At 35.3% G+C, this 16,453-nt stretch overlaps 1 protein-coding gene across 6 annotated transcripts in view; it reads right to left on the bottom strand.

Moving 5' to 3' along the window:
• Positions 1-2,059: 2,059 nt before the first annotated feature.
• Positions 2,060-16,453, bottom strand: part of LOC123537768 (electrogenic sodium bicarbonate cotransporter 1-like) — a 103,661-nt gene continuing 89,267 nt past the window's right edge. For all 6 annotated transcript variants that reach the window (XM_045321552.2, XM_045321546.2, XM_045321551.2 and 3 more), the window contains exons 10-20: positions 16,216-16,390; positions 15,804-15,937; positions 13,629-14,280; positions 13,211-13,324; positions 12,698-12,862; positions 11,361-11,539; positions 10,514-10,586; positions 9,616-9,684; positions 7,675-7,851; positions 6,938-7,090; positions 2,060-5,926 (exon numbers count right to left, since the gene is read on the bottom strand). In XM_045321552.2, the coding sequence (XP_045177487.2) occupies positions 5,438-5,926; positions 6,938-7,090; positions 7,675-7,851; positions 9,616-9,684; positions 10,514-10,586; positions 11,361-11,539; positions 12,698-12,862; positions 13,211-13,324; positions 13,629-14,280; positions 15,804-15,937; positions 16,216-16,390 (2,380 nt within the window). In that variant the 3' untranslated portion in view covers positions 2,060-5,437. The remainder of the gene's footprint in view (positions 5,927-6,937; positions 7,091-7,674; positions 7,852-9,615; positions 9,685-10,513; positions 10,587-11,360; positions 11,540-12,697; positions 12,863-13,210; positions 13,325-13,628; positions 14,281-15,803; positions 15,938-16,215; positions 16,391-16,453) is intronic.

The following is a 16,453-nucleotide window of genomic DNA, read 5'->3' as shown; positions in this document are numbered from 1 at the left end:
TCCAGTGATAGTTCCGTCTTCCTCAGATGTGCCCTGTTTTACTATTCAGCATCGAATTAGTCGAGCGCTCTGTCCCATGTGACAGTTTTTGTTCTCATGAACTGCTTGATGGATCATTATTAAACATGGTCTGTAGCTCTGCGTCCCAACTTACGAGGGGCGATCAATATGTAATGTTACTCCGTATGTAGTTCCGTAACCGCTGGTTGTTTTTAGATGCGGTTTTCATGATATTATAGAGCAATTTATTTTGAACACAATGTTATATAAATTATAAAAATCGACAGGTTTGAAGTAAAAATATAATCATTTTAGTGAGGTTTACTCACTGGACCATAATTATAATTTAGGTTTGACCTGGGCATCTAGAATCTCCGAAAAATAGAATAACTTGTAAAATCACAAAATTCTATCATTTTTCTACGAGGTACAGCAATTTGTGATGCGTTTGCGTTTGTTGTACACTATTTATTGCATTTTCAATTTTACAACACAACTGAAAAGTCTAAACTCAAGGTGTATTCCATCTGGAATGGGTGTTGAGAGCGATTAATCAAAGTTGTAAGACTAGTTTCGCAATCGAGAATTAAATGCATGTACTAGTACCAACTTAAAACACAAGATTGTTTTAAACGATGATTATCGCGCCCGACAAAATTGCAGAGGCTTATTGTACTCACCTTATCATTTTTCGAGTAATATATACACACTCAATTTAAAACTGTTATAAACTTTTTCATTTTACTTTTCATATGTTTTTTGTGAAGATTATGATTTGTTTTATCTGTTTTTATCTGTTTAAACTGAAAATTGAACTAAGGTTCTAGTTGTTGAATAGTAGAATCAAGGAATTGCATAATTATTACAATCTCAATATTTTGGACATAAAATTGTCCAGTATACCCGAGTACACCTTACTCAAATGATTATATTTTTACTTTCAATCTACCAATTTTTATAATTTATAGCACATTGTGTTGCCAATAAATTGCTCTATGATGTGCCGAAAACCGCATCTAAAAATAACAAGTGGTTACGGAACTACATACGGAGAAACATTACATTCTGAACGCCCCTCGTATTCCAATGAGGGACAAGCGTCCCCTTTTAGGGGTCACTAGAATTGCAAATAGAAACACCTTTGAACACCTTCTTTTCTTGAACTGCTTCATGATCTTCATTAAACCTTATCTGGAACATTAGACACCTGGAGCATAAAGTCCTCTTCCAAAGTGTTTTTCTGCATACTCTCTAGCCTGTTTAAGCTCTAAAACTTAGGTGAGTGATCTAGGGTCAGCTGTTAATAGGTCTTCTGAGTACAAATTGTTGTCAATTTATACGAGCCACATATTTTACTTAATCTTCATAAAACGGTGTCAGAATTATTGTCTGTATACAATATAGGACGAGAGTGAGACTCTTGATTAGATTACTAGGTAAAACAAATGCCCCCGCAGCGCCTTGACCTTTGACCTGGTGACCTTGACCTTTGACCTGGTGACAAAAAGTCAATAGGGGTCGTGTACTCAATAAATACTATTAGCATGTGAAGTTTGAAGTCCCTCGATGCAGTGGTTCGCGAGTAAAGTGCCTTCATGCAAAAAGTTAACGTTGTGACAAACGAACGAATGAACGAACTAACGAACGAACGGACGGACAGTTGAAAACTAATATGCCTCCCATCGGGGGCATCATAACCCCAATAATTAAATTTGTTCTAGTTTTGTTATGCATTGGAGCATCGACAATGTTAGATCTGATGTATTGGGTTATGTTTCAAGTATTTTACAACGTATTCAATACTCTTACACATTACGCTATATCTGTATCACTGCTTTCTAGTAAAATTCTAAATCAATGCAGAATGGGTGGTCCGGTGGTCTAGGGGTATAACATACTAGACTGCCAATCCAGAGGTTGTGGCTTCAAATCTCGGTCCTGGTATTTTCTTTAGTGTACTGGTGTAACATTTTTGACGTTTAACAATGAACATTTTTCGTGAAATAACTCTTTAGTGAGTCCAGGACTGTGCTATTAAGGAACAAAAAACAACTGTAAATCTGTCTTTTCATCCGGTTTTATATAACAAGGTATAATCGATAGAAGAATCTACTACACAAATGTAGTTTCTGAGGCGTCATTTACAGAACAGCAGTCATCTGGTATGGGAGCAGAAATGCCAATCTTGTGAGCAGTTATATTTTAGCGAAGGTGACTAGTTACTTATTCGACATTCCCAAACGCCACCCCATCCCACTCCCCCAACCCACCTGGCATAGGTGGTCAGTTGCTTATTCGACAACCATTTTATTTCAGTCTCGTGGATTTGACTCTTGTTGTATTTTCACATGGTTCAATTAATGAAGTATGTTTGAATAGGTTACAAGCAAGTTTTGCGGGTTTACATGCGGTCAAATAATTTTCATTAATAGGAAACTTTAAGAGAATACATAACTAACTTGATACTTTTCTGATTTGCACAACACAATTTTGAAAAAAAAGAAAGAAATTAAATCAAGTATAGCCATTGCATAATAGTGCCTGTGTACATACAAAAATATAACACAATTAACTTGCCATGATCTGGAGTGTAATCATTCACAAATTTGGAAAATTAATATTTTTCCAGTTAAATTATAAAAATTTAAGCTACAAAATCAGTTGACAAAACATTATCTAATGCTCTGAATATACGAGCCGCATCATGAGAAAACCAACATAGTGGCTTTGCGACCAGCAGGGATCCAGACAAGCCTGCGCATCCGCGCAGTCTGGTCAGGATCATGCTTTTCGCTAACGGTTTCCCTAATTGCAATAGGCTTTGAAAGCGAACAACATGGATCCTGACCAGACTGCACAGATTCGCAGGTTGGTCTAAATCCATGCTGCTCGCAAAAGCACTATGTTGGTTTTCTCATGGTGCGGCTTAATTATCAGGTTTAATAGAATAATGTATAAATTAGAACTTCATCAAAAGTGTTTTTTGTCCAACAGTTTTATAAAATACAACTTTTTCCATAATGCTTAGAATCTAAACCTTTACTTGAATAATCCCTGACTTTCCCCAATAGACCCCTCTCGTGGTTCTGCACGTTCTACAGCACAGAGCTTGATTTAAACATTAATTTTGCAAAGCACCCTGTATCTAAATTTTGCTGAAATTTCTGCATAGAAAACCTCGTGCAATGTTGATTTTTATGACACTTCTCACTGTTGTAATTGGTCTGTTTGCTATCAGATGGTCGAAAAATGTGACAATTTTTCGCTTTTCACTTTTTACATGTTTTCTGTTAAGATTTAATTGCCCATAACAAAGAAATATATATTTCATTGTCTTTTATAAAGTGTTTGACAAAAGTTCATCAAAAGGTGCATTTAGTTCAAGATTGGGAGGATTCTTATAAAAAAATATTCAAACAATTCTATGTAGCGTATCGTACATAACATCATATATATAGCGAAGTAAAGTGTGATAATTTATTACAAGAAAAGTGAACATCACCAAATCACCAAAAGAGCCAGCGTTGTTTTATATTAAATTGAACAACATATAAAACACGTATGTTATTTTATAAAGCCACCGTCAATGCGCTGACAAATCTTTTGTATCCTGGAAAAGGACAGCATGAATGGACCAGACTCATTTCTGGACAGTTACAACGCCTTTACAGACGCGTCACAAAATAACTATATCTTTTTTTATTTCCACGGTGGTAATTATACATGCTTTGCATGAAGAAAATGAGAAATAACAAGTATCTAGTTACAAATTGACGGCTAAAACAATGTGTTTAATGTCTAAATGCATTATTTAATTAATGTATTAGTATGCACAGTACTTGATGTATTTACGTGAGTTAAGACCACATTTTGTTTTTACAGTGTAAGATAATTATTATTCTATGTTAATAAAACTATACTGAAAAGAGAAAGACTGAATAAGTTTGCAAATGAAGTTGTGAAACACATTAATTCAGGGAGGGCCTAAATTGTCCACTTGTCACCTTGCAGAATAGCTGTATTATAAAGGAAAAAGGAGGTCACTAGGTCATGGTGGGTCTTTAAACCTCGCTAGTTTCAAAAAAGTGTTACTGTCTCACTTTTGATGCATTTGCAATTATATCCCAGTGTTGAAACATATGATTTGATTTAACATTATTTTTATCAAATTTCTAAATTATATATTTCTATATCTTTGCAAATGGCATTTCATTTTAAACTTTTTGAGAGTATCTGAGTATTCAGAAATATGGAAAAGCGTACAGGACAGAACGGCAGAACCGAAATTGGACAGTTGGACTGTTGTTAAAGATATGCTCATTTTACGATTTATAATCTCCGTTTTATGGATGAATCACGCCCATTTCATACAAAACATTATGCTCACGTTTTCAAAAACGTTGGTTCCATTAGATTTCATTTGTAATATACTGTATTCGGCGTACTACGAGAAACAATGATAAATTCAATGAAAAACAGTTTTTTTTTATAATTTTATAGCTCAGACATTATTGCAGTTACATCAAATATAATTTTTACAGTTCTACGATTATACTTTTGTACTAAAACTTTGAACTATCCAAGAAGGGACAAATGGGCGGACGCAAAGACTAACTAAGAAAACGAAATGATATACATGTACTTCATATCGTCTTCTGCCCATTTACAAATACCATGAAAAGTCTCATGTAGTATTTAATTATCGAAGAATCCGCTTTCTGTCATATTTTTAACCATTTGATGCCGTAGCTTCTGTTTGTTTGTTTGTTTGTTTTGAGTTTAACGCCGTTTTTCAACAGTATTTCAGTCATGTAACGGCAGGCAGTTAATCTAACCAGTGTTCCTGGATTCTGTACCAGTACAAACCTGTTCTCCGCAAGTAACTGCCAACTTCCCCACATGAATCAGAGGTGGAGGACTAATGATTTCAGACACATTGTCGTTTATCAAATAGTCACGGAGAACATACGCCCCGCCCGAGGATCGAACTCACGACCCGGCGATCCGTAGACCAACGCTCTTACCTACTGAGCTAAGCGGGCGGGCTTGTTGCCGTAGCAATAACATCTGTTGCCATGGCAACACAAGACACTGTCACGCATAATGTCTGTATTGCTATGCAATCATGAAAAACACTTTCTTCTTCTTAATAATAAAAGCATTGTTAGTCGTATTTCGTATTAAAACATGTTTTATTTTTTGTTCAATTTTCATATAAAACAGACATCTTTCTTTCTCTGGTTTGGTGATGTTCTACTAAACCTTTAATCACTTTTAAACTTTCTTCTCAAAAAACTTTGTCTTGCATAACAGTTCTTAGTTCTTAAAATCTACCTTATTTCGCACTTTGAAACATCTTCCTTAAATACCCCGTTTATATATCTAGTATAGATACTATGTATATTATATATATAAAAATATCAAATATTGAGCACTTCTATGACTTTCCGTGTTCTGAACCTGTCTCGGATTCAGAATCATTTTCGTTTTCGTTTTCATCTGCGATTGTTGCAGGTAAAGACAGCATTCTGTTCAGTTTATTATGCTCTTCGATAGTTGGAGGAATATTCCCGAACGGACTTGCATACGATTCTACCGAGAGTTTCCGAGCAATCATAAGTGGTGACGAAAATTTACGACGATCTGCGCTATATCCCATACCGCCTCCGTCACTTGTCTGTATTGAACGTTTACGGCCTACAGCCATGGCGAGAGACTGTCGTCTGTTAGTAACAACTTCCGGTGTCATTGCTTTTATTCTGTCTATGTCGGTTTTACAGACGAAAGTAAGACTCATCCTCGGCTTCAAAGCTTCTCGGCTCGGCAGGTCTCCGTTCTCAGCGACCGATTCTTTCTCAGGAGCGGAAAGAGTGCGAACAACTGGCACCTTATCTCTCGGTGGTTCAGGCCATTGTCCTTCTTCCGTCTGTAAATTGTAAAGTATTATATGCATGTCATATCTTTGAAACAAACTTATATATTCTGACTGAATGCACTTCATATGGTACTTGATTACAATTATCATGAACACATATGGCCTATGCTGAGTCCATTAAAGAAACCAGTTGCTAAAATGTTGTCACGTCGAAAGAGAACAAATGAACTGATAAAAAAGTGATCATGAGTTTATACCAAATGTCACAAGGCAAGGTAATTCAAGTCTTACCAAACAACAATTTTGATACAACTAGACATTTCCACAAAGTCGGAGTTGTGTCATCACATTTATATTGATCAGGTCAGGAATACATTTGCTCAAGAAAAATGCAAAACATTTCGTAAATAAAACCAGATTGTATTCTAAATACCTACCAGTTTTCAAATATATATGAGATGATGAAAAACTTCCTACAAAACAGAACAGCACACATTGTCCAGTATTTTACATACTGGATAGATATAGGTGGGCCGGTGGTCTAGTGGTAACATGCTTGACTGTCAATCCAGAGGTCTGGGGTTCGAATCCCTGTCCAGGCATTGGAAATTTCTGAGATGCTCTCGAGTGTCTCCAACCTAACTAAGAGGCCTGTACTGGTTCCTCCGAGGTAAGACGGCTTCGCGTGCATCGGTGCTATACACCGGGCACGTTAAAAGAACCAGACTGTCTATTCGCAAAGAGCTAGGCTAAGTTAGCCGGACAGGCATGTATCTAAAATGATTTCTCTCTATCTGTTTTGTGGGCTTTATCTCACTCTGTCCCTCTGGTCAGATCGCTCTGTGTCTGTAGTAGTAGAGGATGAATTTCGCGCCCTGTGTGGCTGCGTTTGCTATATGTAAAGCGCCTTTGAACGTATTTATCATGAAAAGGGCGCTATATAAATTGGTATAATAATAATAATGATATAATACTATTGCCTAAAACAATTTCATTTGGACTATCTTGGCATATAGACGGAATGGTTCGAGTAACTTCGAACATTTTCATTTGTATACTTACAGTAACCTTTATAAGAACAGGTTCTTCCGTTTTTTCTATCTCGGACTCTCCCTTCTTCACCTGTGTTGCTGGTAAAATGTCATCTAACCATTTCAGTTCTCGCTGTGTGAAAATCTTGTCTAATCCTTTACGTACAAAGCAAATAATCAGCACCTAAAATAAAAAAGTAGTGCATAGAAATTGTGTTTAATATCAGTCTCTACTGCCTATATTCGTTTCCTTATTACGTCAATATGTGGATCACTTGGACGTGAGTTAAGCACCTCCACAACAAAAGTGAGTTTTATAAGAACAATTTACAATCAGGAACATGTAGTTAAGAAAATAGGACATAGAATAATTAATGACCGACATTCACAGTATAATTTACATAATAAGTGTGATTTTCCACACAAACATATTAGGAAATGGGACACAGAAATTAGAAGTTGGGACAAAGAATATTAGAATATTAATTTACCATTGTATCAATGTAATTTACATGCAAGAATAAGTCATTTACATGAATGGATTTTTTACTTAAACGCCCTTCCATAGGTGAACATGCCAACAATATGCACACGAGGCTTCACACAGATCACTGATATTCTTAATTACCTGTTTTGTGTCTCACTCATTTTTAGAGCGCCATTTCAGTGTTCAAACAATGACTTTTATTTGCATAATAACGTCTCGTGTTAGAATAAATATTTAATTAAATTTCAATTTACTTCTGTTAGTTACATGTATATACAAACCATGAGAGGGAATGCGATTGAGATACTTTCAATACTTTTAATCACCCAAAGTCCAGCCAGACAAATGACTTGGAACAGCGTGAAGAGATGCACGCGCTTGATTGGCACGTTCCGGATGTATGAATAATCTGGCTGGTACTTGGCCGGCATGAACACAAGAAGGACTCTCTGACATAGCTGAAAAAGAAACATATTATATAAATATCATATGGCACCGCGTGTGACATTGATATTGTCAACCGAGGGCAGAATCTCCCGAGGCGAAAGCCGAGTGATGACATTCTGTTTCGAGGAATTATGCCTATCAGAAAGAAATTTTAAGCAAAACTGAAAAAGCTAAGCAGATTATATACAGCAAAGTGAAATTGTTTTATACATGATGCTTAAGTTTCTTGACCATTGCAGTACGACTTCTATCTGTACAAGTAACAATTCAAAGTTTATGGCTTGTGTAATTGCTACAGACTAAACACTAAGGAGCATACTAAAACAACACTTCATAAAAGGCAGAATGAGTGGTCCAGAGGTAACAATGAGTAAGAAACCAGGGGTCGTGAGTTCGAGTTCTCCAACCTAAAGCTATCATTGTGATAAGAGTTCAGTATTGGTGTTTTACACCTGGCACTATAAATAGGAAGCTCCTGGAATCGGCTTTCTGTATCTTGCATCTCATCCCTATATTTACTATTAGTCTTATTGAGGGGCTGCCCATATGGGATACCGTTTGTGACTATAAATATGCTAAAATACTTCATAATGCAGGCCAACACGTATCACACTAACATTGAAGCAATGAGCCTGAATCTTTGATGGAAAATACCAGGTCTTCCAACTTGTTTATATCTAACAATTAACTCATGAGAGTTTTAAGGAGACGTCACGACTGAGATAGTTTAGCATTATTACAATACACAGTCGGTATTGAAATTGTGTTTCCAATACATGTGCTAATTAGATAAATCCTCAATATCTATGTGAAAATAAGGGATGTGTTTTGTATGATTGCAACACTGTGAGTTGCTCTAATTACTGACAAATTACTGAAACAATAGGAATTCGTACGAGAGATGGATAGACAAAACAACAGTGAGGTAACAATATATTCTTTTATTGTTTAAATGTATGAGTTGTAAGCTACAATAAAGAATACCCATTTTATGAAAATCAAACTGGAAGTTAGAAATAACAGAAAAAAATTAATTAGGTCATGAGTCATCATATACCTATCAAAAGTTGTCATTAGTTTTCGCGAGCTGTCAAACTTATTTTTATCTCTCTATTCTGCAAATGCATTGTTTTTGAAAGTATCTTGGACGGATATTGTAATGTGCAACTTACTTTATATTCCACATTAATATGTGTGCTTGAAATTGCTTTGTTGAGCTCACCGACGTCACATATGAATGTCTATTGTTTTAGTTTATTGTCTGTTATAAAGGTATCAAATCTCAATATTAAGATATAAGAATTGTTCCTTTCTGGTAGACAAAGGAAACTATTTGGTTGGATCATGATATAACGGGTTTTGGAAAGAACTGAATATTCTTTGGTTTTTTGTTATTCACCGGAAATTCAAAAAGTGACATCACCTTAAAGCGGGGCTTGGGAAAGTAATTTTCGCTACTATAGTAAAATGATATCAACATTTTCCCCTGCATAAAGGAGTCAAAGTCTGTGCAGTAAATAAGGTCTGTTTAATCACGTTTTCCAGACCTGTTACGATAAAGACAGTATAGCTGATAGTATAACGTATTACTTCCCAACAATAAAACAAATTATACATATGCTAAAAAAATTAGTGAATAAATTTTTTTAAAAGTTACTCTTTCAATATTAAAAAGAAATACATGTATATAATATATTTGTTTAAATTATTTTTACACTGTTGCCAATAAAAATGATGAAATTGGTAAATTTTGAGAAGCGATGAATTATACATACCTGCATACCAGAAAGAGGGGCCACACCCATATACAGGAACACACCATATAGAACTGGCATTGGAATGTACTGAAATTGTAAAGAAATATAACTTGTCATGTATCACATATTCTATATAATTTAGAACGTAGTTTATACACACAACGGCCAAGTTTATTCACAGTTATATAAATACCAAATGATGTAACTGGCTAACATATAATAAATATGTCACTTTATATACACATGAAAGTCTGGGCACGTGCTCATCCTCCCTTTACATTAAAAATGCAAAGTAGTTCTGTTAAGGTATTATATATGTCTTTTAATTATTGAGTGAAAAAATCTCTAACGGTAGTTCTGCACGTCTGATTAACCGGATGTAACGGCATAATGTTGCTTTACGTGGAATAATGCCTCGTGACCGTTATACGGGCAGCATAAATGTTGCCGATATTCTATTATATACCGTGTATTGATGTTAAACAGTCAGCTCCATAGTCTTTCTGAAGGTTAGCTTTGACAATATGTACGCTTTGATATAAAATAATTCAAAACAATTGCATAAAATAAGCAGAAATGTAAAGACTCCAACTGATGTTTGGTGAATTTTGAAAAAGTAAGCATAAGGACCCATACATTTTATTCAGTCATAACACTAAAAGTAAACAGATGTACAAGTATGAGAAGTTTCATTAAAATCTACATTGTGGAACTTTTTCTATGCTACAAAATGTCATAAAATGTGCAATTTTCCCATACAAACCCATTGAGAAAATTGACCGAAGGACCAATATTTTCAAATCAGTGAAACAAAAAGTCAAGCACAAGAAAGAAAGATGTATCATTATTTACTGTATAGAGTTTTGCGAGTGATTCTTGCTGATCTACTTCCGTATCTATTGCATAAATGACTTACTCGAAGAACAGACGTAATTAGCACCGCCAATCCACTAAACACACCAACCAAAAACGCCGTAACCCGCTGTTCTCTGAAACAGACGTAATTTACGTTATCTTTAATGGTTTATATTTATAATATTGTCATGATTGTCATGATAGTGTTGACAATTAACTGACTTCACAGTAGCAACGTCATAGGGCTAAGAACAGCCGTATATAATATATATTATTCTAATGTGAATCACACAAAAATGAGACACGAATAAAAAAATCTTAATATAATGTTTTGCAAACAAATTGCCTCTAATTTCCAGTTTACGAGCATTTAGTCCATTACTTAACTCTTTTTGAAATAATAGCAAAAAAACGTCAGATGGTTTTTTTGTACCAGTTGTATCTAGTTGCCTGTACTATAGTTTGATTGGATCACAAAATGTCCATTTTTTTTTCAAAATGACGTCTTAACAAAAAATGAAAATCAAGCATGGGTTCAATACATCAATGGGCGAGTTTGTCAGCCAGTCAAAACTCTCTTATTTGTTTTTGTTTTCTCAATATTGTCACCTGGCAAACTTGAAATCATATTAGGTCTTATATCACATTCTATTTTATGAAACAGAATATATAAAGTGTACTTTATCGTTTCTTATTTCCGAATTGGGCTAGATCTACCCGAGGCACACTTAATGATCAGTTTTGATTGGACACATTTTTTGCAATGTCACATATTTTAGTAAACAGGTTTAATCAAAACAAAGAGCCAACTATTTATCTCCCTTTGACAATGTTCTGAATTAGTGCGGATCTTTGCCATCAGACGAATGCCTATGTTTTATTATATAAAAATAATGCAATTTACTTACCTTACACCGAGGAAAGTTGGTTTTTCACCAGGAGCCGTGCATTCGGATATCTTCCTCAAGCTCATTATGTGCGCAAGCGCAGTGACCGTTGCGGCAACATACCAAGGTAACCCCAGTAGGCCGTGAATAACCACCAATACACCAACAACCAGCATATCCAGGTGATACCCAGAACCTTTCTGGTAAAACAATAAAACAATAGATATTACAGTATACAGTAAAAAAGAGATCTTTATTCAATATCCAAACCTTGTGTTTGTGTACGCGATTAGTTATGAGGAGGAGGCGTAAGAATAATAAACATAACAATAAACTGTATACATAATGAAAGATTTACATGATACATACTGTTGGAAAATCCATTATAATTGTAACTAGCAGGTTAATAAGGTCACAGAATATAATCTTGAACGGATATGCAACTCTTCGTTTGAACAAAAAGAAAAACTATAGACCAGCTCCAGACTATGACATTACAATCAGCTCTCTCAGAAGACCTCTTAAAAACACTTTTATTTGTCACTGTTACATAATATTTTTTTTTAATTCTGAAAGTTTGTGACAAATTATTTAAAATCAGTCCAGTGGCTAGTCTATAGAATCTAGTATTTGGATAAACTGAAGTAACGTAATTTCGTTAATCTGGTGGCTGAAGACAATTATTTCTTGCCTACCTAGTAGTGAAAGTTTTATAAGAGAACGACTTTCATTCTGGCTTATATATATTAACTTTCTAGAATTTTCGTAACTTGACTTGACTTGACGTGCATTTTGTTCTATTTCATCAACATTCATGAAAAAAAAATACACATTAAAATGCATTTTCCTATCTTTATATTTCTATTCGAGGATAAAACCTTTTATCAGGAAAGTAAACGTGCGTTAACAGAAGGATGCTCGCGTTCATGTGCTGTTAAAACACCTTTTATATATATGCGCGTTTCGTGGCAAAGCATAAACGTATTACGGACTAATAACGGATAAAAGATAAAAAAAAAACGCATTTCATTGAAATTTAATGACGTTGATTGGCAGTGTATTCAGGTTTTAGATTTTTTACACTTTTAATGCTAGAACAGCGTTAGTGCATGCTCATTTTGTGTTATAACATCTTCAGAACACCTCGGGCTCCGGAACCAACCGATCCCTCGGAGTTCTGCAGATGCTATAACACAAAATGAACATTCGTTATTCCCATATTATAATAACACTTAATAAAAATAGAATGCATTAAGGCTCTCGAACGTATCTTTCATTGCTAAATCATCACCATTTAACTGACCATGATAAAACTAAAACACGTTATACTGGCTTGAAAACTGCGGTTTTAATATTACCTTCAGTTTGTTTTCTCTTCTATTTACAATAACAGCCGTAATTTGTTGGTCCATAAATATAAGGATGGTTGCCAAAACTGCCGGAACTGCACTCAGCAGCATCAACCACCAGGGGTTCTTGTCACTAATTGGGTTAATAAACCACGGGCGACCTGGCTTGGTAGGCTGTAGGAAGAAAACTCGTTTAAGGACGAAATCTTATTTGATCAAAACATATCCATAACTTTTGTCAGAATTTCATTGTTCTACATTTATTCGCTTAGAGAAATAAACAATAAAATCCGTACAAGTATGAAATTCAAACCTGTCTATAAGTAACATACTTTGATGTGAAACATCACCATAAAGGAATTTCCAGTCAGTGACGGTATTTCTTTATGGTTTTTAGTGTTTGATGCATTTTGATTAACTTGAAACTCAAAGAATCAAATATATAGGAAAAGGGAAAAATAATATCTGAAAATTCCGGTGCAAACAAACGGAATTTCCCAATAACACTGTTACCCAGGTTACCTTAAATTCTTCTGGTACCATCAGTTTAGGTGTAGGAAGACCTAATGACGCATCAACACACACCATGATAATGATGGAAATCAACACAGCAAAATCACTGACGTTCTGTCGAACCTGGAAAATTTGTAACAAGAAAGAATAGATAGGAAATGTATAGGTAATTATGAATTAGTTATGTAATTAAGATGAATATTTTCCTGTTAAATTATAACAATACATTCCACTGCTATTGATACACCATACTTTTTTGTTTTAAGGGAGATGACATTCCTAATTAAATTCCTGAAATGTTATTTCAATGTTATACAAATTTTGCATAAAAATAAACCATGTTTTCCACTGTCAAAGGCAATGTTAACGTAATTGTTATCATTCCTAATCATTTCAGAATCATGAAATATTTCATAATTGCACTTACAAAAGTCGGAAAGAATAAACTGTCTCTGAAGTGAAAAAGAGCTGTTGCCAGGCTAAAGGTTGCAAAGAACAGGATGATGGAGAAGAAGAACACATCCGGTACATATTTGTCATCACAGTGCCCTTGCATACGGCCGCCAAGATTCAAACACTCCCCTTCTAAAGCCGAGGCTGGTTTAAAGACCTCCGTTGTAGTCATAATACTGGTTACATTTGGAGCAATGGTTGTTGACATATTTGAAACTACGGATGATATATTTGAAACTGTTGATGATATATTTGAAACTGTTGATGTCAAAGTAGGTATCGTAGTAGTAAGGTTTGTCGCCGTGATGTTGAAAACTGAAGACGACGTTGATGATGTGATAGTTTCATCCGAAAAGTTTCCTGTTGAATTGCCTAACATACAAAAACAACCTTGTTCAGTTTGTGGGGGATTAAAGTGAACCGGAGCTTCGTGTTCTATTCCAAATGTTTTCTTAAAAGCGGAGACTATAAAGATGAGAGCAATCAGGCATGCGAAGCTTTCTTCTGTAAACCGAGTTATGTATCGAACAAGAGCACTAAGGTCAAAGGCGACTATCAGTAGTATAAAGAAACCAGTCCAGAATCCAACCCAAACACGGAATGGTAGAAAATCCCACTCCTGATCTCTGGAAATAAAATAAAAGCATTTATGAACAGAAGCGATAATGGGAAACTCCTGAATATCAAATTAGGCTTTGTTTAGAAGATGAACATCAAAACTGAAAAAAAGTTATAAATCAGATAATAATATCTATATATGTTTAAAATAATATATCAGTATAATTTAAGTTGTTATTTTAATAGTAATATATGTAGTAAGTACAGTTTAATTCCCTCTAATTTATTTTACATTTTAATGGGAGACTACCTTTAATGGGTGACTAACTTTAAATGGCCGCTACGTTTAATGGGTGATTAACTGCAACGGATTACTAACTTTAATCGGTCACAAACCTATCTTCAATGCGTGACTTACTTCGATGAGCCACTAGCTTTAACTGGTGACTAACTTCAATGGGTGACTTCCTTTAATGGGTGACTAACTTTAATGGGCGACTAATTTCAACAGCTGACTAATTTTAATGGGTGGCTGAAGAGTGGACGCATTAGTAACACTGTCTGACTATGAACACAGGGATCCTCCAACTACAAGTTACTAATATTGGGATAGGAGTCCCGTGTATGGGTGCTTTACACCTGGCACGCTAAGGAATCAGTAAAGCTTCTGGAATGTGAGAGTCTTCTGTATTGTGCACTACCCTCCCACTAACATTACTCACAGACCGCCAATATGGGTTACCGGTGGCGACAATTTCATCCTCGAAAAAAATAGGAGTCACGGCCACCAGCCTCATTTTTTTATTTTCTTCGACTTACCTAATAGATTTAAATGTGTAATACAGTAACTTATTATTCTCAATATACCAGTTTACAAAAATAGACACTCAATGACTTGGTAATGGACGTTTAAATTCGAAATAGGATTTCTGTCGATAATCCAAAGAGAGAAATTACCTGCTTTCGTGTGCAATATGATGTGTTAACAATACAATATTTCAGTCATTTTATATTTTTGGCCATCAACGCAATTATCATCACATTAAGCTGCCAAATAACTATATGAATAAATAAAAAAAAACATATTCAATAAAGTAAAATACAAATCAAAATATAACCTTAAAAATTTGTAAAAACATCTGCAGTCAAAGCTCCCTATATATATATGACAGATACATGTACTATCTTTTTTTAAGAATGATGAACACTGATAAATGAAATCAGGTATGGGATATCAGGAAGGGGATATCAGATAGGGGATATCAGTCAGGAAATATCAGGGATGAGATATCAGGTACAAGATATCAGGCATAGGCTATCAGGTACAAAATATCAGGCATGAGATATCAGGTAGAGATATCAGTTACAATATATCAGGCAGGGAATATCAGATAGGGATATCAGGCAGGGGGTATCAGGCATGAAATATCAGGTACAAGATATCAGGTAGGGGATAACAGTCTTAGGATATCAGGCATGATATATCAGGAAGGGGATATCAGGTACAAGATATCAGGCAGGGAATATCAGATTGGGGATATCAGGCAGGGGATATCAGGTAGGCTGTATCAAAGTTAGAACTCTTACATACGTGCAGAAGCGGTATAAAATGCTTTCGAGGACCAACATCGGGCCTGTACTTCCCAATATGTTCAGTGGCTGTCCGGCGAACAGGGCAAACAACACACCGGAAATAGCAGCTGCCAGGATACACTCCATGGTACCCTTATACAATGAAAAGACAGTATATAACGTTACTATATGTAGCGTACAACACCTGATGTTTCAGTGTTAAGTATAATGGTTCAGCGGAGATGTCAACCACTCATCCCGAAGCTCTACGTTTCGAAACTAATTCTGGTATCCACATTATCTTAAGACAACATTACTGAATGACTTAAAGTTCACACAACAGTCACCAAGTAGTTCGATTAAAATAGGTTTAATCTCTAAAATATGAATAAATTGATGAAGAAAACAAAATAGACTTTTAACATGCGTACCATATATTGATCCGTGGCTTGTCCAAGTAAACCGCCAAAGGTCACGTTTGGGGTCAAGGTTGCCAGGAAGAGGAAGAAAAACGACGCAACACACTGTATGTGGAGGGCATCTTTGAAATCACTCAAGTAAAATGGTACCTTTCGTCGGATATCATTCAACAGTCCACCAAATAATCTAGATAATTGTGATATAATAAAAATAAAGCAACGATACAAATAGCCCCATATGCAGCGGACG

This window comes from Mercenaria mercenaria, chromosome 18, assembly GCF_021730395.1.
Source record: "Mercenaria mercenaria strain notata chromosome 18, MADL_Memer_1, whole genome shotgun sequence".
Taxonomy (NCBI): Eukaryota; Metazoa; Mollusca; class Bivalvia; order Venerida; family Veneridae; genus Mercenaria; species Mercenaria mercenaria.
This window is presented reverse-complemented; position numbering and strand designations above follow the sequence as displayed.